The sequence below is a fragment of the Gavia stellata genome, chromosome 3, assembly GCF_030936135.1.
Source record: "Gavia stellata isolate bGavSte3 chromosome 3, bGavSte3.hap2, whole genome shotgun sequence".
Classification (NCBI taxonomy): domain Eukaryota; kingdom Metazoa; phylum Chordata; class Aves; order Gaviiformes; family Gaviidae; genus Gavia; species Gavia stellata.
Window position 1 is genome coordinate 67,933,643 of NC_082596.1, and position 22,458 is coordinate 67,956,100.

General features: G+C 40.3%; 1 protein-coding gene across 1 annotated transcript in view; it reads left to right on the forward strand.

Annotated features, from left to right (window-relative positions):
• LOC104264962 (dynein axonemal heavy chain 5-like) overlaps positions 1 to 22,458 on the forward strand; it is a 183,951-nt gene that overhangs the window by 39,559 nt on the left and 121,934 nt on the right. The window contains exons 30-39 of the mRNA XM_059835976.1: positions 2,216 to 2,352; positions 3,404 to 3,566; positions 6,977 to 7,088; positions 7,404 to 7,532; positions 9,928 to 10,127; positions 10,230 to 10,383; positions 12,966 to 13,232; positions 13,425 to 13,553; positions 13,954 to 14,169; positions 21,893 to 22,039. Of these exons, the coding sequence (XP_059691959.1) occupies positions 2,216 to 2,352; positions 3,404 to 3,566; positions 6,977 to 7,088; positions 7,404 to 7,532; positions 9,928 to 10,127; positions 10,230 to 10,383; positions 12,966 to 13,232; positions 13,425 to 13,553; positions 13,954 to 14,169; positions 21,893 to 22,039 (1,654 nt within the window). The remainder of the gene's footprint in view (positions 1 to 2,215; positions 2,353 to 3,403; positions 3,567 to 6,976; positions 7,089 to 7,403; positions 7,533 to 9,927; positions 10,128 to 10,229; positions 10,384 to 12,965; positions 13,233 to 13,424; positions 13,554 to 13,953; positions 14,170 to 21,892; positions 22,040 to 22,458) is intronic.

Here is a 22,458-nt window from a genome sequence, read left to right on the forward strand (position 1 = left end):
CAATTATGCTTCATTACTGCCTGTTCAAAGATGGTATATCTAAAGGACTTCAGAAAGGAAACACAGCACAGCTTCAATGCATATATGACAGCTGATAAAAAGGCCTAATTTCAGAATAATGTAAGATGGGCAGATACTGTCACAGATTCATTCTCATAATTTCAATGCTGGAGTCAGTGAAGCTCCAGAAGAGTTAATAGGTTGGGGAAAAAAAATATCTAATTCTCAATGCAGATTCAAATGTAAAGGTTTTTTTGGGTTCTAAACTCAACAAAGCACTTAATCAGCTATTTTATATCAAGTATTTAAGTAGTGCCTTGGATGTGAGTGGAGATTCCAGTTCTGGGTATTTCTAAGTTCACTGAGTCTTACTCAGTCTTACTTCTAAGCTTACTTTGCCTTTTTTAATTTAAACTGTGATGTGTGTGTGCTTCATTGGACACATCTACATAAGCAACAAAGAAGGAACGACAGAATTTGGCTTGCTGCGATCCATTATGGTTCTAGGACAATACATGCACAGTGTGTGGTTTTTGGCAATGAAGTTCACGTCAGCAGCTGACCCTAGGCATGCACTGCACGCATGGGCAGTGTGAAGCAGCTTTATGTACAGCCTCTGCAGGCTGCCTTGCTGCTATGAACAGAACTCAGTGCATGCATAGAGTACAAACTGCTGGCGGGCCTTGGAGAGTATATACTCTTCTCCTAGGGCAGGTGCTTTGCATTGGTGTTACAAACAAGGTGGTCCAAATGGTAACCTGGTGTTTGGCTTCAACCTTGGCTTCACCAGGAGTGAAACTTCTTGAAGGCACACCAACAGTGTATTTGAATGCATGCCTCAAGACTCCAGCTATAGACACAAGGTGAATTTGCACCTAAAAGGAAACTGCTAGAGCACTAAGTTGCCAATGTGGATGCGTCCATAGTGATGTCTGCAGTTCTGCTCTTGGAGCTGTCCAGAGGAATTAATGGAAACACCCTGTGGCTGCTACCAGTTGTAGGGACCCTGAAAGCATCCCCTCTCCTGGAGGTTCAGCTGCCTGGGCTCAGGGCCAACTTAGAGCTGGTGCATCTGAGGGCTTCCCCCTTCCTTTGGTGACAGAGCACTCCCAGGCAGCTCTGCTGGGAGGCCTCAGGAAGGCTGACACCCCTTCCTGTGGGATTTGCTTTAAAGCTGAGGCTTCACTGCTTGGTTCCCTGACCTGACATACAGCTCCAGCTCTGTCGCAGCCATGCCTGTGCCTGGCCATGGACCCTACTGAGCTGAACCTGGATCCCAACACACAGACTCACTTCTTAGCCTGATCTCAGAACAGCCTGGTAGCCACTGGACTGTGTCTCATCCTGGTTACCTTCACTAGACCTGCTCCTGACCTTGACTTGCTGACTCATCTTCCCTGCTTGACCTTGGTCTTGTGTAATTATTGTGGACTTGTCTAAAGATCTGGACTCTCATTTGAACCTGACTACCATCCCCAGGCCTGCCCTGCTCTCTTTGCTCAGGTACTGTGGGACCAGGCCCTGGCTGCCTCTGCTGACCGTGTTACTGCTTTCATCTCCTGGTTCCATTTTCCTTGCCAAGCAGCCAGGCTGCACTGCTCTCTGATGCCCATGTGCCTGTATTTCTTTCTAGAAATAACCATGGCACAACAGAAGATGAGATACTTACACTTCTCATCCCAAAATATTATGATGCAGCCAAGAAGTGGTCCCAGGCGTGAGAGCTGGGGATTACACCCAGTCTTCCAGCTGAGGTGTATTCATTAGTGCAAAATCATATTTTTTCTGTTATTTTTCTGAGTGCTTAATTATGGTTCTAGTACCAGCTACCACAGTTTTCATCCCTGAATTATATAGCTGCTGTCTTTCCCTTTTTAGGAATATAAATGAAAATAATAATTAAAATGTATTTTACAAAAGAAAAGAAATGGAAAATAACAAAGACAAAACGTTTATAGATCTTAGCTGTTTTTAATATGTATGGTAACCCGGATGAATTTAATAATTAGAAAATAAATTGGGCTTTCTCAATATGTAATGTTGGGACACTGAATATACTTTGCTTTTTCTCTTTTAGTGTCTTTTGTGAAAAATTCTAGAAAAAATGTTAGAAAATATTAAAAACTGCTCAGTAAGTCAGGTCTGAGTTCTGTTGTGCTTCTTTGTGAAACCTGTATGGTTGAAACTTGCACTGAATTTGTTTTGTTTTTTACAGGGGCCCCAGTGAGGCGAATGTTCCTCCCCATGAAGCAAGTGACAGATTACAGATCTTTCAAGCCAAATTTGATGAGCTATGGCGGAAGTATATCTCTCTTTCTGGTGGGGAAGAATTGTTTGGTCTTCCTATCACAGGTATTTTCTCAGGGGATATGGATACCTGGTCCTGGGCCATTAAATTTTTCTTCTGGGTCTTGCTAAATGCATTCAGTGCTGGATTGATTATAGAAAAACTCCTTGCAGTAAATTATTATTATCTTTCCTGTGAAAAGCAGCTGTGTGAAACTGGCTCTCAGTCTGCACATACATAAACATCAGGTAGAAAAATATTGCACTGTTATGTGTATCTCATTGTCCAGCTGCTTAGCTCTCTTGCTTTTTCTGTTCAGAGCTAAGCGCATCTCCTGTCTGTACTCCTCCATGTCCAAATTTGGGGAACATGTTGCTGAAGTACTCAAGTTGTCCCTGCTCCAGATATATACTGAATTCCCTTGGGCTGTGCAATTGATCTGTAATATCCTCATGTCTCCTAGTCAGACACACTTCAAGTTTGGAAGACGATGGTGTGAATTAAAGTTACAGCAGAATGTATGATAAGCACTTTAATTTGTACATGCTAAATTCAGTATATTTTCCTGTCTGAAGACATATGCAATAATCATGATGTATTTAACTAGGAATTCCCAAACATATGAGAGAAACTAAACAAAACATTTCTGTTAAGGAGGTCCATTTTAAATACTTTCATTCTGTATTTTTATTTTGATAGCACACACCCCCCATCCCCAACCTCTGCCTCTTAAGTAAATAATGCAAATTGAGGTGGGGGATATTTTAGTTCTTCTATAAAACTATAGTGTGTCCCTTTGCCATTTCAACTACTTTTTCAACATTATCTTCCTCACAGAGATAGAGGCAGCACCTCCCTTATAAGATTACATCTACTGTTATAGAAGAATATTTATAAAAAACTCAGCAATATAAACAATTACTGTGCATCAAAATCTGATGTTCTTATGTAATGTAACTGGAAAAGTTTGTCTTACTAGTCACTATCTAAAAGACCACAAGTCTGATTTCAGACATTATTAAATATCAATTTTAGAAATACGTGGATTTTTATGTTCATGAATACAGTTGTACCTAATTAACATTCACAAATTTCTTCTTTTAAAATTTGAAACAGAGTATCCTGAACTGCACAAAATTAAACGTGAGCTTTCATTGCTTCAGAAACTTTACAGTCTTTATAATTCAGTTACTGCTAATATCGATCGATACAATGAAATGCTTTGGAATGATTTAAATATTGAAAAAATTAACAGTGAACTTCTGGATTTTCAAAACAGGTAAGTTATTTATTGAAGAGCATGTAATTTTTATTTCTCAGCTTTCTGTGTTAATTATCTTGTGAAAATTGCCCTGAGGGGCAAAAATCTATTAGTTTATTTCAAGATCATGCTTGCTCAAGTGCTCAGCACAGCTGCAGTAGTTGCAGCCTGTGGTGCAATATGCAGCTAGTGCGTGACCTTGCTTAGCTCAGTCTGCAAGTCACTTTAGGCTTGTTGGGGTATACTGACATGGTAGGTTGTAGCCTATGTAATGAATAAGGTGCATAAATCTGTGGCAAGTTGGTTGTAGGTATAAATAACCTTCATAGCTGATCTTCATATATTACCTTCTCAGTGATTTAGTTAGTTATTAATTTTTAGTCTGTGATGGTGGACAGAGTTTTGATGTTACTGTCTGCTTCTGCGCATTTGTATGGATTTAAATTCTTATTTCAACAAGGGTAGGTAGCCACACTAAATTCTGAGGGGTTATTTCTGAGGTGTGAGGGGAAGAATGATTTCCACATTACATGCAAACTAACTGTTAGGTGAAACCATGCTTTGCTGAAATCAGAGGCTTTTTTCTACTGTGTTGGTAAAGATGCACCTTTGGTTTTTCAACAGCCATGGCTGGGTCTGCAGGACTTCCCTGACCCAACTTGTTACTTCTGTCAGAGGCAGGGGCTCATGAACCAACAGGATTTGGATTGTTTCCCCTTTGCCAGCTTTCTTTGAATTCTGATTCCTGGCACTGGGGTATGGACAGAATTGCTAGAAAAGGGGAATTTTGCTACGTGCAAAAGTGTAGAGTCTGTACACAGGTCTTAACTATTCTGTGCATCCATTCTGTCAAGAGTAGTTATCTGTACCAGTCTATGTTTTACTCTTGATGGGAATTACAGAGTATACATGAGAACCAAATTACATGCAAAAGTTTGAAAATAAATTTGCAATATTTTTATCCTGTGCATATCTATTGGAAAAAAGATGTGAGCTGTCTCTCTGTTTTCTTTCTTCTTTTATTATTTTTTATAAGCATTTTCTTCACCTCTTTACACAGTGGCTCTGATCACTTTCTCAGTGAGTTCTGTTGAGACAATTTCATACTCAATATAAACAGCTTTCTTTTCTGCAGATCCTCTCTTCTGGAACAGCCAGTATGTGTGTCTCTTTGCTTCACTAGTATTTCTGATCAGCTTTTGATTTTGGATTCTTCAGTGTGACCTGAGAGAGACTTCAGTTACATTTTGGTATTATTCAAGAGATTGAGATCAAATCTGTGTTTTTCATCTCATCCCAAATCTTTGAAAAGCATAGGAGAAGTTACTTGTGCTCAGGCTTTTTAGTCATATGGTATTTTGATCACTTTAGCAGGATCCATTTTTGTACACACTGAAGGAGTGGTGTGGAGATTTACTTCTTTTTCAGGAAAAAACTGAGTGAACTGTCTTCTAGTCATTGATTTGGGAAAAAACCCTCTTTTTTTTTTTTTAATAATAATAGTAAAAGTGAATGTATGCAAAATATATATACTTCTGCATTTGGACAATATCTATAAGTCTTGATATCATTTCAGTAGGATTCTGGAATCTGCATCATAATTTTTTCTATAGTTAATTATATTTTACAGGTTAGTACAACTCTATGCTTCCTTCTCCTGGAACTCTGAAGTAAGCCATTGCATGACAACATTTTTGAAAGTTATGCATGTCTCTTTTTACTTCACGTGTGCCTTTTTTTTCCTCTCAAGTGTTGAGCTATATTTGGAGCAAGGTGACCACCAATAGGCAGTAAATATGTTTTTGTAATAGAAGTCTAACACAGTACTACCCTTCCTTTGGTAGACTTGCTAGCATTATTGCATCAAGCTATTCTCTTTAAAGCTGGACAAATTTAAACAGTGTACAGGGGCTACCTGCAGAAATAACTAAGATGGTATGCTGTGTTATGAAAGGAGCAGGAACACTGGAAATGCAATTAGTGTTTTATTGTAATAGTAAAGATATGCATAGTTCTTTAGTGTAATGTTCTTTTTTGCTACTCCTTTTAAAAATAGTAATATAATAGAAAACCTAGACTCATGAAAAGAAGAATCACAAAAATAACTGTAGGTGACAATAAATCCGTTTAAAAAGAGATAAAAAAGATAAATATTTAGAGAAAACGCATGTGGTAGAGAACATTATAGAAGTTTATAGTTACAGCTAGACAGAAGTTTCCCTTTATGTTTTACTGCAATATAGTGTAAAGAAAATGTCCAGTAAATTTAAGAAGGAAATTTAAACCTGATTAATGGAGTAGTTTTTTAACATAGTATGGAACTGTTAGAAGATATTACTGAGACCAAGACAAAGAAAAAAAGGTATTTGTGTAAAAAAATTAGCAGTTTTTACTACCAAGCTAAGAGATCCCATTGCCAATTGCCAGCCTAGGACAATGTTTCTAAGAATGTTACTTGTGTGTCAGCATAGAAGTAGGCAGGAACTGCCTCTTAAAGCCTTATCCATACATGACAGGGTATAATTTTCCATTCTGCAACGCTTTTCTCTAGAATATTTAATACTGTCTATTGTTGGATTCAAGATGAAAGACTACAGAGATTATTGCAGTGCCATGACAGTATGCATATGTTCATCTACCTCTTACCAGCAAGCAGTGAAGAATTCACACATGCTCCAGCATTGTGTGACAGATCTGTCTGACTTTGAGCTGTAAAAAATGGAGAATTTCTCTGAAGGAATTTTTCATTATGGGTTGGTTTCATGCAGCTTTTCGTTTCTGCCATTGAGCTGTAAGAGAACTGCTGTCAGTCTTTGGTCCATAGCTTTGGCAGAGGAAAATTGGCATGGCTTGCTAGAAGCAAGTGAAGCTGTGGTAATTTACAGTACAAGAGGTTCTTAATTTTCAATTTTTTTTATCTTAAAATTGTGCGTAAAAGAAGATTTTTCTTTAAATATCTTTCATACAAACTAGGTATAAAATAGGACTTGTTTGATTGAAACAGAAGTATTTTACTGTTTGCAAGCAGGTCACTTTTGGTTTAGGATGTACTTTATTTTGCTTGGAAAATATATGCTGTTCAGTCCTTTTTCCCCTATACAAAATTGGGTGCATTTTCAAATTTTTAAGAAAACAGTGACACTGCCAAAGCTTAAGTTCAGACATGGGTTTGCACATGAAATTAACCTCCTTTAATTCAAACTGAAATACAAACCAAACCATTCCAGTGTGATTTTTACTGTCCTTAGCAGTGTTTCATGCCTGCAGTCAGAAACAATCAGCTATATATTATGTTGCCAGCTTGCAACTGGATTTTTATTTACAGTCTACTGGTCCACTGGTTGAAAAATGAGAATATATTGTACTATTAAATGGTGGATTGTGGTTATTAAGAATAAAATATTTCTTCTTTTTTGTGCTTTTTAAAGAATCCGTAAATTACCAAAAGCATTGAAGGAATGGCAAGCTTTTCAAGACCTAAAAAAAATAATTGATGACTTCGCAGAGAGCTGTCCTTTGCTTGAAATGATGGCAAACAAAGTATGTTCAGCATAATAATTTGGAGATAAGATTCACTTGAAAAACTCTATTGTAGACTATGTTGTATGACTATAAGAAGCTTTCCATAATTCTTTTTTGTAGATAATAGCGGCTTTATTTATGGCAAAATTCTAGTTATAGAAAAATAAAAAAAAAGACTTCATAATGTGATTAGAACTATTAATGCTTTCAATGGAATGGAAATCAAGACTCTTCTATTTGTTTAACAGATACTGTGCAAAAGTATGTGATCATTCTAGTCCTAAAATAATACAATTTTAAAAAGTCTTCCGTAATTCCTATGGACTTTTCTAGGCAATGATGTCACGACACTGGGAAAGAATTGCACAAATAACTGGACATCACTTTGATATTGACTCTGAAAATTTCTCTTTGAAAAACATAATGGATGCCTCTTTATTAAAATATAAAGAAGATATTGAGGTACATGTACTTTTCTGTTTGTTTTTAATGAATAACTTGTGATCTGGGGCTCTGTGCTTTTGGAATCCTGTTTCTAGTCAGCTTTGTAACATTAAAAAAATTGGTTTTCGTTGGAGAATTCTTTTGAAGAATGGCGTTTGGTAGCTGGTATTAGCAGTGATGGTTAGTTTCTTTCATTTTTATTCTGGAGAAGGATTAAATAAATGGTATTACACTAATCCTTCCATAGAAGGAATTCTGTTGTTTTAAGAGTAGTGTGATTCTGTCATGCTTCTGGTTTAGGGTCTGCCTACTTATACTTTTTTCTTCCTTTTAAATGTCTCATCAGAGAAGAAAAATCATTGAGGTAAGTCTGATCCTGTTAAGCGCTCAAAATCCTTGGAACACAGCGGAAGTGGAGGATATAGGATTAAAGGAGAACAAGGTTCTTTTGTGTTTAAAAAGTGACTCTTCCAAGAGCACAGAGAAATGAGAAGTCTTATGTAACGTGCACAAGCTACAAAGCTATTGCCCCCTCCACTTTGGGGACAGTAGTTATCTAGCAAGTACCTTAGCTTTATGTTCATTACCTGTTGCAAAACCAAAGTATAGCTAAAAATAAAGAAGGAAAACCCCAACAGTTTCTAACTTCATTTCTATTGTCACTTAGCTAAATCTGTGGTCACAGAATCACAGAATGATTAAGGTTGGAAAAGACCTGCAGGATCATCAAGTCCAACCATCAACGCAACACCACCATGCCTACTAAACCATGTCCCGCAATGCCAGGTCTACACCTTCCTTGAACACCTCCAGTGATGGTGACTCCACCACCTCCCTGGGCAGCCTGTTCCAATGCTTCACCACTCTCTCAGTAAAGAAATTTTCCCTAATATCCAGTCTAAACCTCCCGTGGCGCAGCTTGAGGCCATCTCCTCTTGTCCTGTCACTAGTCACCTGGGAGAAGAGACCATCACCCACCTCTCTGCAACCCCCTTTCAGGTAGAGATCGATAAGGTCTCCCCTCAGCCTCCTCTTCTGCAGACTGAACAACCCCAGTTCCCTCAGCCGCTCCTCATAAGACTTGTGCTCCAGACCCCTCACCAGCTTCGTTGCTCTTCTCTAGACACGCTCCAGCACCTCAATGTCCTTCTTGTAGTGAGGGGCCCAAAACTGAACACAGTATTCGAGGTGTGGTCTCACCAGCGTCGAGTACAGAGGCATGATCACTTCCCTACTCCTGCTGGCCACACTATTTCTGATACAGGCCAGGATGCTGTTGGCCTTCTTGGCCACCTGGGCACACTGCTGGCTGTCAACCAGCACCCCCAGGTCCTTTTCTGCAGGGCAGCTTTCCAGCCACTCATACCCAAGCCTGGACCGTTGTATGGGGTTGTTGTGACCCAAGTGTAGGACTCGGCACTTGGCCTTGTTGAACCTCATACAGTTGGCCTCGGCCCATTGATCCATCCTGTCCAGATCCCTCTGCAGAGCCTTCCTACCCTCGAGTAGATCAACACTCCCGCCCAACTTGTGTTGTCTGCAAACTTACTGAGGGTACACTCAATCCCCTCATCCAGATCATCCATAAATATATTAAACAAGACCGGCCCTAAAACTGAGCCCTGGGGGACTCCACTTGTGACTGGCCACCAACTGGATTTAACTCCACTCACCACAACTCTCTGGACCTGGCCATGTAGCCAGTTTTTTACCCAGCAAAGAGTGCACCTGTCTAAGTCAGTCCCTCCATAGTAGTGACCTGATTTGTCTTGTTCTACAAAGGAACACTTCTAAGACAAAAACATGAAATCAAACCCCTGCTGTATCCAACTTCCAGACAAGAACTGAAGCCATGTGAAAGGTTCAGAGTGATAGCCTTACACTCAAGGAAAGACTTTAAACCTGTGACGGAATCCAATATACTCCTGAACATGAATTTGGTGTCCAGTCTGAGTAGCTGCTCCTTTGCTCTCTGATGCAATAACCAATTTTATGACAGTCCTGTCCTCACTGTCTTCAAGAAGTAGCAGGCAGTCATGTTGTCCATGTCCACCCTATTCTTGGACTGTTTATTGGTTTTGATTGGTAGTGTGTCTTTTCCTTAAACTCCTCAGTAGGTATATTTGACTTCAAACAGGCAAATTCTGCCTGCAGATTCACTGAGTCAGTAAATTTTCAAAAGTGTAAGGTGCTAGTGAAGATGGAGCATAGCCCATAAAATGTTCCAGTTACAAGTAGTACTATAATATAATCTAGTTTGTAATATAATAATTTTGAGGTGTTTCAATGTATACCTCCATTAGCTAGAATTTACACTGAAGTCTGGATCTAGCCAGTGAATTTTAATTGTCTTTATAAGTGTGCGTTATATTAGCCTTAGAGGAATGTTATTTACTAGTTTAATTTTACACAGGATATCTGCATCAGTGCTGTTAAAGAAAAGGATATTGAAGCAAAATTGAAGCACATCGTCAGTGAATGGAGTACTCATGCTTTCAGTTTTGGCCAATTCAAAACTCGAGGAGAGCTCCTTCTGAAAGGATCACATATATTGGAGAAAATAGCTTTGGTGGAAGACAGCCTCATGATACTGGGGTCGCTCATGAGCAACAGGTGCAAAACTTAACAAATGCACATATTGTGTAAATCTAATCAAGCCAAAAGTAAACAATGATCACCTTAGGTTCTTTTTCCCTTTAACTCATGTTCATACAGATATAATGCACCGTTTAAGTCCACTATACAACAGTGGGTTCAGAAGTTGACCAATACTGCAGAGATAATTGAAGACTGGATTACTGTACAAAACCTCTGGATTTACCTTGAAGCTGTGTTTGTTGGTGGAGACATTGCCAAACAACTACCTCAGGTATGTTGATTTATGATAACAATATGTTAATGGCAACATGTTGTACCGAGAGATTAGCCACATCACAGAGTTTACTTGCCAATGCATGTAACGCAGATAAGTTTTGTGGGCTGCACATAGGCAGTTCAGAAGAATCTTTGCCGAACTGGGGTCTGTCTGGTTGAACTGTTTAGAACGTGGTCAAACCTACAGGAAGAGGATTGTTTGTAGTTCAGGCTCAAATGTCGGCTCCTTGTCTCCTTGCACCTACAATACCTTACAAGTGCGGCAGTTTCAGACTATTTATACCAGTTTTGTTTGTCAAAAGCTCCTGTCAGCTTGCAATATTAGTGAATCATATGATAGCACAGTGCTCAGGACTACTTAATGGTACAAAACTGATGTATCACTTTTGCCATATATGCAAATGTCCCTTTCTTTCTGTGCACACAAGTTTATAGGCTCTAAGTTATGTAATAACAGAACAACAGATTTTCTGGATGAATTCTGTACTTGCTAGGACTCAGTATAACGAAGTCCCATGGAGAGATGCTGCAAGACTTGGACAGATGCATGTGTGCTAATCTGTGTGAACTACTGCAACCTCTTCAAAAAGCAATTATGACCTTCCATGATAGCAGCTGCAAAAGAGTTAAGGAATGATCTGACTTTCTGCAGGAGAGAAATACCAGAATAAGTCAACCTCTCTGTTGTGTCTCTTAATGAGAGGCTTTCATATGGTTCTAACACACCACAGTTTAGTAGCACTGGATCAACCAGTGCTGTAACTTAACAAAACCATGATTACTGGGAAATTCTTAAATATTAATTTATTTCAGGCCACACCTTTTATAATTAAAGCCTTACAATTTCCAAAACTAACATTAATTTTTGTAAGTTAAGTAAAGCTTTCTTAACTGTTATTTAAGATAACAATATTTTTTTTAGTTCGTGAGATATATTTATATTGTTAATGCTTATCAGAGAATCAATAAGCAGGTTTTGCAGATGAATAAATCATAGAATCATAGAATGGTTTGGGTTGGAAGGGACCTTAAAGATCATCTAGTTCTAAACCCCCTGCCATGGGCAGGGACCCCCCCTGCAGCACAGCTGAGGCATTTGATAACTGCTAAAGCTACTTCTTACAAGGTTCATACAGGAAACGGTAATCTGGAAAAAAGCAAATGTGGTGACTATCTTTAAAGAAGAAGGAGAAGGAACAGCTTGGTGGAGGAGTAATGACAAATGAGTGGGCTTAACTGCAATTTCTGGATGAATACTGCAACAAGTAACTGTATGCATCTGGAAGTTAGCAAGGAGATGAGTAACAGTCAGTGTGGATTTTTTAGGAGCAAAACCTGTAAAACAAATCTAATTTATTTTTAAGGTGGGCAATAAGCTTTGTGCATAGAGGAAAAACTGTAGTTGCTATATATCTTGATAGGCTTTTGACATTGTCTCTCATAGTACTATCAGAAAATGAGTTTTAGATTGCTGGTGTGTAAAATGCAGGCAGAAAAGTGGAATGCATAAACAGCAATAACTGATAACTAGAATATTGTACCTGGTTTTGGCTAAAGAAACACATAGACAAATTCAAGACAGCATAGAATAGGGTGATAAGAATGAGGAACTATCCGTGAAGGATGACACACAAGAAAAGATTCAACAAACTAGGCTTGTTTGACTTGAAGGGGAGGAAAAACTGAGGAGAACACGTGATAAGTTTTTTAAAAAAAAAAAAGGTTGCTCTCAAAAGGAAGAAAACAGTGTGTTATCTGTATCTATGAATAAGATGAGAAGTAATTGGTATACACACAAGAAAGATTAAGCTTAGATAATAAAACAGAGTCATCAGTAGCAAAGATTGCCTGGAGAGGCTTCTGAATCTCCAGCATTGAGCCCCTTTAAACACAAGACAAGCAGACATTTTTCAAGAGTGGCATGGGTATGATCCCATCTTGTGACAGGCAAATGACTTTGGATGGTCTCTTGAGATGTCTCCTAGTTCTCAGATAATTTATGATCCCATGAACATTTCATTTGTTGTAGGTGAAGAAAGAGTTTTTAAAGTCAGTATACCCAATGTAGAAAAATATTTATTCTCCAGCTCCCAGTATTTGAGAATTTGTCTCCTTGCACCTACAATACCTTTTAAGTGCAGCAGTTTCAGACTATTTATACTGGGTTTGTTTGTCAAGTATTACTGTTAAGAACTTACTCCTCATAACCTGTGTGGAGCAGCCATTACATGATACTGTGTATTGCTATTAGGAAGACCGCAATTTCTGAGAAGGCTGCTGTTTGAGTTTTCTGGTGTGTGTTTGAATCCTTTTTTTATGGACAATTTTGGTGCCCAACATGAAGTGAAAGACATTTCCAAAGCTGTCCCATTGGACTCTTTATCATGGAATTTGAGCTCTGCTCATTATAAGCACTGATCATTATAAGCATGCCTATAAACATTCATACATTAGTCCTGCAAAGAAGACTTGAACAGCAAGGGAACTATTAAACTGTTATCTTGTCTCATGGAATTCTTTAATTTTTAGAATTTGACAAACATGAGGAAGACCTAATGCATTTTTCATGTACTCCAGGAAGCCAGAAGATTTCAGAACATTGATAAATCATGGCAGAGAATTATGCAGAGAGCCCATGAAACACCAAACATTGTGCAGTGCTGTGTTGGAGATGAGACTTTGTCACAGCTATTACCACATTTGCTGGAACAATTGGAAATCTGTCAGAAATCACTGACTGGGTATTTGGAAAAAAAACGGTTAATATTTCCAAGATTTTTTTTTGTATCTGATCCTGCTCTTCTGGAAATCCTTGGTCAAGCATCTGATTCCCACACTATTCAGGTACAAGTAATAAGCCAATACTGTTCTTATGGTCAATATTAATGAGGACCATGGAGGATTTTGTTATTTAGTTGAGACTATTTCTTTCATCTATGGAAAGATTTATAAAATCTTCTAATACAGGACTTAAAGGCAAAGTAAGAATGCCATATCAGATCAGTTTATGAAGCTTTTTTTTCTGATTTGTTGTAGGCACACTTATTAAGTTTGTTTGACAATGTTAACCGAGTGGGATTTCATGAAAAAAACTACGACCAGATTTTATTGTTTGAATCTCAAGAAGGAGAACAGGTCAATATTATTGAACCAGTTTTAGCTCAGGTAATGGAAGTATATATTACAGTTTTTCATTATTTGATTTAAAGTAGATTTATGTTGTAGAGACCAAAAGTATCACATCATGCTATTATTTGACTAGCTGAATGAAAACCTTCCAATGTGAGCAACAAGAACAAAGGCCAGAAAGGACAGGACATTTGTGTCATTCTGTAACAATTATTTTACCTGTTTTTTCAGCAGTACTGATGTGAAGTGCCAAATCCATCACATATATCTAGAAGGGCAGTGGAGCAGAAGGAGGAGAAGAATCTTTTAAAGATTAGAGAATAACAAAAAGGGAAATAGGAGTACAAAGGACTGGAAAAAAAGTCGCATAGGGTTTTTTCTCCTTGTGAATTATTCATAAACTAATTCTTTAAATGTACTTTCTTGTTTATTTCAGGGCAATGTGGAATTCTGGTTAGGTCAGCTGCTGAATGGGATTAGGAAAACAATCCACACCATCATTAGACAGGCATCAATGGCCATTAGCGATTCAGGATTTAAGCTGTATGACTTTCAGGCAATGTTTCCTGCACAAATAGGACTTCTGGGAATTCAGATGATCTGGACCAGAGATGCAGAGAATGCACTGAACAGTACCAAAACAGACAAAAAGGTAGTATTTAATGAATCTTTGGGGATTAGTTAAAAACATTGTTTGGAACGGTGGATACTATGAAAAGTTAAAAGTAACATGTAGGAAAAAGCACAAAATGCTAGTTAAGTAACCAGAATAACAAATGAACTAAAAGGAAAACAGAATGATAAAAAATGTGTTAAGAGGTCACACCTCCTCACCATCCCCCAGCATGTGCTTTAGAATTATACCTAATCCTGTGACTTTCTCTACTGTTCTGTCAGTGCAGTCATCTTGGGAAGGGGCAATTTCTCAGTTTGGGAATACAGGGAATCTTATCCTATTACTTTGGCAAAGGCAAATTTGGAAAGAAATAAGAGCTCCCAAAATTTGGGGAAATAACTGTGCTTCATGGGCATTGGTCTACTGTAACAGAGTGTGTTAGATTCTTAAGTTGGTGAGCTCCTTTTTTAGGGAAGGGAAAGAATAGAAACCATTTGAGGAGGTGCTGGTTTAATCTCAAACATGTAGAGAAGATACTGCTAACACTAAGGTGTTATTACTAACACTGAATCTATGAAGGAGGAAGGAGAGGATGGGACCTGAAGAGTTGCAAATTACCATTCATCGAGAATATAAAGTGAGATGGGACTAAGAACTAGTAACACCATCCTACTATAAAAGTAAATGCAGGGGAAAGGTACCATGCTATACTTCAATACTGAATGAAAACAAAGACTCTAGACTATGAAGAAGACCACTTAGTGCTACATTTTCTGCATTGTACAAAGTTTAAAAAAATGCATAGACCTGCTTTTAGTCCACTCCAGTTCATATACTAACTAAACACAAAGATTCTTTTGCATTAACTAGAAAACAACATTCATTTACTTGGGATGAACTGTGTGTGTGGGGTGGGGAGGTTGTTTAGTTCTCTGTTACTTTTGAAGTGTTTTTAGCATTTTTTTTCTTAGCAAACAGGGTGAGTTTTAGGCTTTGCATATATTTACAGAATGCTAGTGTGATTATTCTCTCACACATTTGGAACAGTAGTATATGTGAGCTGCCCTTTCTGAAACCTCAGCACTTTATAATTTGTTGTGTAGCAGCAACATCACTGACAGAGGCTGATGCTGTTTACCTAAGTCAGTATTGTATAGTCAGTGTTGTATTTTGTGGAATTTTGTAACAGAATCTGGTGCCACAAAAGAAATTATTATTTTAACATTGGCATCTAAAATTGCACTACATTTTCCCCCTTCTCTCATTAGAGGATGTGATAGATCTCCAGGTTCCTGTTCCCCCGAAAGAGTAGATATTGCTTGGGCTGATGTGTAATACTGTCATGGTTTAGTCCCAGCTGGCAACTAAGCACCACACAGCCGCTCACTCACTCCCCGCAGTGGGATGGGGGAGAGAATAGGAAAAGTAAAAGCGAGAAGGCTCATGGGTTGAGATAAGAACAGTTTAATAAGTGAAATGAAATAAAATAAAATAATAATGATAATAATAAAAATTGTAATGAAAAGGAAAACAACAACAACAACAACCAAGAAAGGCAAGTGATGCAAATGAGAACAATTGCTCACCACCCTCCGACCAATGCCCAGCCCAAGCAGCGGTCCCCCAGCCACCTTTTCCCCTAGTTTATATACTGAGCACGACATCATATGGTATGGAATACCCCTTTGGTCAGTTGTAGTCAGCTGTCCCGGTTGTGTCCCCTCCCAACTTCTTGTGCACCCCCAGCCTACTCACTGGTGGGGTGGTGTGAGGAGCAGAAAAGGCCTTGACCCTGTGTAAGCACTGCTCAGCAGTAACTAAAACATCCCTGCTTTATCAACACTGTTTTCAGCACAAATCCAAACACAGCCCCATACTAGCTACTATGAAGAACGTTAACTCTATCCCAGCCAAAACCAGCACATTCTCCACCCCTTATTCCATGCCATTTATGTCATACTCAGGTAGCACACCATCCAATACATTCTCTACCTACCATCACCCTTCCCATCCTTTGGTATAGTACACAGATATCATTCCCTTAGTTTATGGATTACCCTTGTGAAATGTCTGTAAAACGTCCATAAATATCCACAAATGTCCACAAAATGTCCATTGAGTTCATTTAGTCCATGACTTTGGGATCCATCTGTTACGGTGGTCAGTCAGGACAGAAGAGGTGTTGTATTGCATGGAGTTATTGGGCACCACAGCCAGCTCAGGTCAGGTCACTGCTGCACTGCTTCTTGTAAGGCTTCTCCTCCATTGGTTCAGGTGGTTCCTGCTATAGTAATTCCTGTAACATGTAACTCAAATCATGGATTAGTTTCACCCAGAATTAAAATCACCTTGAGGTACGCACTGGACTCCCCCATACTTTTGCATTACCCACCAAGTGCACCCAGGTCCTTGAGCAACAGCAACCCCGCGAATAGGTTTACTTTTTCCTGAGGAAGGAATAACCCAGACTGGTTTTCCCAGCAAGTTCTTTATATGTACTACGGGGATGTTATCTCCTTCCACAGTGCGCAGGGGTTTTGATTGGGCAGGGCCAGGTTGACTGGCAGAGCCTCTAGTGTTAACTAGCCAAGTGGCTTCTGCTAAATGTGTATCCCAATGCTTGAATGTCCCAGCGCCCATTGCTTTCAGTGTAGTTTTTAACAGTACATTGTATCGTTCAATTTTCCCGGAGGCTGGTGCATGGTAGGGGATGTGATACACCCAGTCAATGCCATGCTCCTTGGCCCAGGTGTTAATGAGATTGTTTCGGAAATGAGTCGCGTTGTCAGATTCAATTCTTTCAGGGGTGCTGTGTCACCATAAAATTTGCTTTTCAAGGCCCAAGATAGTGTTCCGGGCAGTGGCATGGGTCACGGGGTATGTTTCCAGCCATCCGGTAGTTGCTTCCACCATTGTAAGCATATGCTGCTTCCCGTGGCGGGTTCGTGGTAGTGTGATATAATCAACCTGCCAGGCTTCCCCGTATTGATATTTCAGCCCTCCTCCCCTATACCAAAAAGGCTTCAGCCGCTTAGCTTGTTTGATTATGGCACATGTTTCACATTCATGGATAACCTGTGCAATGTCATCAATAGTCAAGTCCACCCCTTGGTCACGAGCCCATTTGTATGTTGCATCCCCTCCTAAATGTCCTGATGTGTCATGGGCCCATCGAGCTATAAATAGCTCACCCTTATGTTCCCAATCCAGATCCACCTGAGCCACTTCAATTCTAGCAGCCTGGTCCACCCGCTCATTGTTTCGATGTTCTTCAGTGGCATGACTCTTGGGTATGTGAGCATCTACGTGACGTACTTTTACAACCAGGTTCTCTACCCAAGCAGCAATATCTTGCCATAATTCAGCAGCCCAGGTGGGTTTACCTCTGCGCTGCCAGTTGGTCTGCTTCCATTGCTGTAGCCACCCCCACAGAGCATTTGCCACCATCCATGAGTCAGTATAGAGATAAAGTACTGGCCATTTTTCTTGTTCAGCAATATCTAAAGCCAGCTGAATGGCTTTCACCTCTGCAAATTGACTTGATTCACCTTGTCCTTCAGCAGTTTCTGCAACTTGCCGCGTAGGACTCCACACAGCAGCTTTCTACCTTCAATGTTTTCCCACAATACGACAGGATCCATCTGTAAAGAGGGCATACTGCTTCTCAGTCTCTGATAATTTATTATACAGAGGGGCCTCTTCAGCACGAGCTGTTATTTTATTGTTCACATCCATTGGGATATGACGATGCCCATCCTGCCATTTTATTCCTAAAAACTGAATTTCCTGTGCAGGCCCTTTAACCTTACTTTGTTTTATAGCAAAACCAGCTTTCAGGAGAATCTGAATTATTCTTCTCCCCTTCTCAAACACTTAATCCGCTGTGTTGCCCCACACAATGATGTCATCAATATACTGCAGGTGTTCGGGAACTTCACCTTGTTCCAGTGCACTCTGTATCAATCCATGACAAATGGTAGGACTATGTTTCCACCCCTGGGGCAGTCGATTCCAGGTGTATTGGATACCCCGCCATGTGAAAGCAAACTGTGGCCTGCACTCTGCTGCCAGAGGGATCGAGAAAAATGCATTGGCGATATCTATTGTTGCATACCATTTGGCAGCCTTTGACTCCAGTTCATATTGAAGTTTTAGCATGTCTGGTACGGCAGCACTCAGCGGCGGTGTGACTTCATTCAGGCCTCGATAGGCCACTGTTAACTGCCACTCTCTGTTAGATTTTTGCACGGGCCATATGGGACTGTTAAAGGTTGAATGAGTCTTACTGATCACTCCTTGACTTTCCAGTTGACGGATCAAGTTGTGGATGGGAACCAGGGAGTCTCGATTGGTGCGATATTGTCTCCGGTGCGCTGTCATGGTAGCAATTGGCACCTGCTGTTCTTTAACTTGCAGCAACCCCACCTCAGAAGGATCCTCTGAGAGACCAGGCAAGCTAGACAGCTGTTTAATTTCCTCCGTACTCAAAGCAGCTATACCAAAAGCCCACCGGCACCCTTTTGGGTCTTTGAAGTACCCTCTCCTGAGATAGTCTATGCCAAGGATGCATGGAGCCTCTGGACCAGTCACAATAGGGTGCTTTTGCCACTCATTCCCAGTTAGGCTTACTTCAGCCTCCAACACAGACAGTTCTTGGGATCTCCCTGTCACTCCAGAAATACAGATGGATTCTGCCCCCTTGTAATCTGATGAAATTAGAGTACACTGTGCACCGGTGTCCACTAGAGCTTTATACTCCCGTGGGGCTGATGTGCCAGGCCATCGAATCCACACAGTCCAATAAACCTGATTGTCTCTTTCCTCCGCCTGACCGAAGGCAGGGCTCCTCTATTCCTGGTCTGAGTCTTCATTACTTGGTTTTTGTAAGTGCAAAACAGAAGTCCCTTCATCAGGATCAAAAGTACAGTCAGCCCTTCTACTCTGCCCAACAGACACTGGAGCAGTAATTTTCCTGGATGGATGCTTTTTGGCTGTTGTTTTTCCTTGCAGTTCCTGCACCTGAGTTTCTAATCTCCAGGTAGGTTGACCATCCCACTTCCTCATGTCCTCCCCCCGGTCACGCAGGAGGAACCACAGGGTTGCACGTGGTGTGCACCACTGGTACTCTTTCGCTTGAACAGGAAAAGGCTGATCTTAATAGCTGAGGCTTTGGTTGGAGTGCATGAGGAAAACCTACGCTTCTCAGCTTGCTCGAACATGTTTTGGGTTAGTCTATGTCTGTCCACAGCTGAGACACAAGCACACATGGAGGGAGCGAGATTATCTTCGTATTCTCGGAGTTGCCTGGCCAGTTCATCTATGGTTGGTGCCTCAGTGTCTGTCCAGCTCATTATTGCCAGGGTGTGGGTGTATGACGTTGCTGCATTTTGTACAAACTTTCGCCACATGGACCGTGTGCACCAGATTTCATCTGGGTCTTTGGATGCCTGGTCATTATAGATCACCTCCAACACGACTAATTCCCTCAGATACTGGATGCCCGCCTCAATGTTGGTCCATTTTCTTCGAGAATTTGCGAGTTCTTCCTTGAAGGGATACCTGTCCTTCACACTTGACAGGAGTCGCTGCCAAAGACTGAGGACTCCTGCCTTTTTTCCAATCCCTTTGTCAATGGCTTTATCCTTAGCAAGGGATCCCAGCTGCTGGGCTTCCTTACCCTCTTAATTCCTGACTACTGGCCCCAGCATCCCAGCATCGAAGCAACCAGCTGAGAATTAGCTCACCTGGTTGACGGCTAAAATCTTTTTGCATATCTCGCAGCTCACTTAGGGATAGGGAGCGGGTGGTTTCTGTCTCATTGATTATCTCAGCCTCTTCCTCCTCCTGTTCTTGTGGCTGCTCTGCCGCAGAACAGGCTGCCTCTTCTGATTCTTTCTCCTGCTCCCTCTTAGGAGAAGCTTCTTCATCCCTTACTAAACGAGCTGACTTCCGCTTCCACTGTTTCTTTTTAGTTATAGGGGCGACTGATACAGTGCCTGGTTTAGCCACAGTGTCTGTTGGTTTGTTTTCCCTCTCTTCTTCCTGGGGGTGCTGTATGATATTGAGCAGTGTTTGGTAGATACTGACCAGGGCCCAGCACAGTGCAGTAAGTTGTGCCTCTTTGGAGTAGCCTCGGCATTTTTTTTTCAAACATTCTACCACTTCATCAGGATCCTGTAGTTGTTCGGGAGTGAAGTTCCAGACCATTGGAGGTGAGAAGTTCTCTAGATGCCTGCCCATATTCTCCCACATGCCGTGCCACCCATGAGCATACTCTCACGGAGCCTGGGTCATATTCCTAAATTGCTTGTTAACCTTAGACAAAACTGAAGCAATATTTCTAAGAAATACCAATAGAAGTATTTTAACTACCCAAGGATGTTCAAGATACTGAGAAGTCATTGTAACGAGGGAGACAACATCACAGAAGAAGGTAGCAAGGGTGCCGTTCTGTACTTCCTCCACAAAAAACCTCTCAGAGGAAGAAGTATAATTGTTAAATGTCTCCATGAGATGGTACCCCAAGTACAGTAACGGCTTCAGTACAGAGACCAAATACCAGATTAAGCTCAAGGTCAGTGTTTCAATAATGGATCTCCCAGGCAAAACATCACTAATCACTACAGAGCACAGCAAACCGAAAAAGCCAGCACCAATCTTTAACAGGTACAGCAAAATAAAGAGCATGGCGCAGATCAAATAAACTGATGTTGAGAATAGATGAATCAATATTGTGACCTGTAACTTTTAACAGACAGAAACCCCTTCTAAAGTTCTGTTAAATCTGTTATTATCTCAAACCCTTTGAGCCCCACGTTGGGCGCCAAAAAAGGACCGTCGTGCTTTAGTCCCAGCTGGCAACTAAGCACCACACAGCCGCTCACTCACTCCCCCCAGTGGGATGGGGGAGAGAATAGGAAAAGTAAAAGCGAGAAGGCTCGTGGGTTGAGATAAGAACAGTTTAATAAGTGAAATGAAATAAAATAAAATAATAATGATAATAATAATAAAAATTGTAATGAAAAGGAAAATAACAACAACAACAACCAAGAAAGGCAAGTGATGCAAATGAGGACAATTGCTCACCACCCTCCGACCGATGCCCAGCCCAAGCAGCGGTCCCCCGGCCACCTTTTCCCCTAGTTTATATACTGAGCATGACATCATATGGTATGGAATATCCCTTTGGTCAGTTGGGGTCAGCTGTCCCGGCTGTGTCCCCTCCCAACTTCTTGTGCACCCCCAGCCTACTCGCTGGTGGGGTGGTGTGAGAAGCAGAAAAGGCCTTGACTCTGTGTAAGCCCTGCTCAGCAGTAACTAAAACATCCCTGCTTTATCAACACTGTTTTCAGCACAAATCCAAACACAGCCCCATACTAGCTACTATGAAGAACGTTAACTCTATCCCAGCCAAAACCAGCACAAATACCCAAAACCAGAGACTGGTGGTTCTGAAAATATGCAGGGATGCAATGAGCTGAAGATGTAATGTATACTTGAAGGAGCAACAGTCTTGGAATAAAATCTTATGATGTGACCTGTTCACCTATAATAACCTTATTGCACTCTGTTGGGCTAAGAATGCATGCATGGAGGGCAACCTGCAAATCCAAATTTAGGATTCCAAGCCAATAAATACAAAGCAGATCATAGATGTCATAGGCCCATATGTTCACAGATGTTTTTTATTTTTTGTTCTAAACATTCGAAGAACAAATTATGTTTGTATTCATATGGCTGTTCTTGCTATGTGGAAAAGGTAATGCACACAACAAATCAGAAGTTTTTGGAACTTTTAAATGATTTGATTGACATGACAACACACAATCTGACAAGAATGGAGCGCACAAAATATGAAACTTTAATCACCATTCATGTGCACCAGAAGGATATCTTTGAAGATTTGGTAAGTTTTGGAAAACCTTTAAGGGACTTTCTGTATGGAAGCTTTTGCACATATAAAAGAAATCTTACAATCTGTTCTCTTTGAGTAGCTCTGACATTAGTCCTGTGATACAGCATATCGGATTTAGTTTGATTTCATATAGATGTCATGCAGAGATAAGGGTGAGTTATATATAGGTATGTTCATAGGTTCAGACTTCAGTTTTTAAAATGGTTTAAAATGATACCTGTCATGCACAAATTCACTGTGAGCAAGAGTTTAACTTTTAAAATTAAACTATTCTCTCAAACTGAAAATTTAATACATTATTTAACTGAAATGTAAAAGGAGAAAAAGTCCCTTTAGTATTGCTAGCAATCATGTGATTTCTAGCCCAGACTATGTGTTGATTTAAGGTAATAGTTATTCAAAGGTTAAAG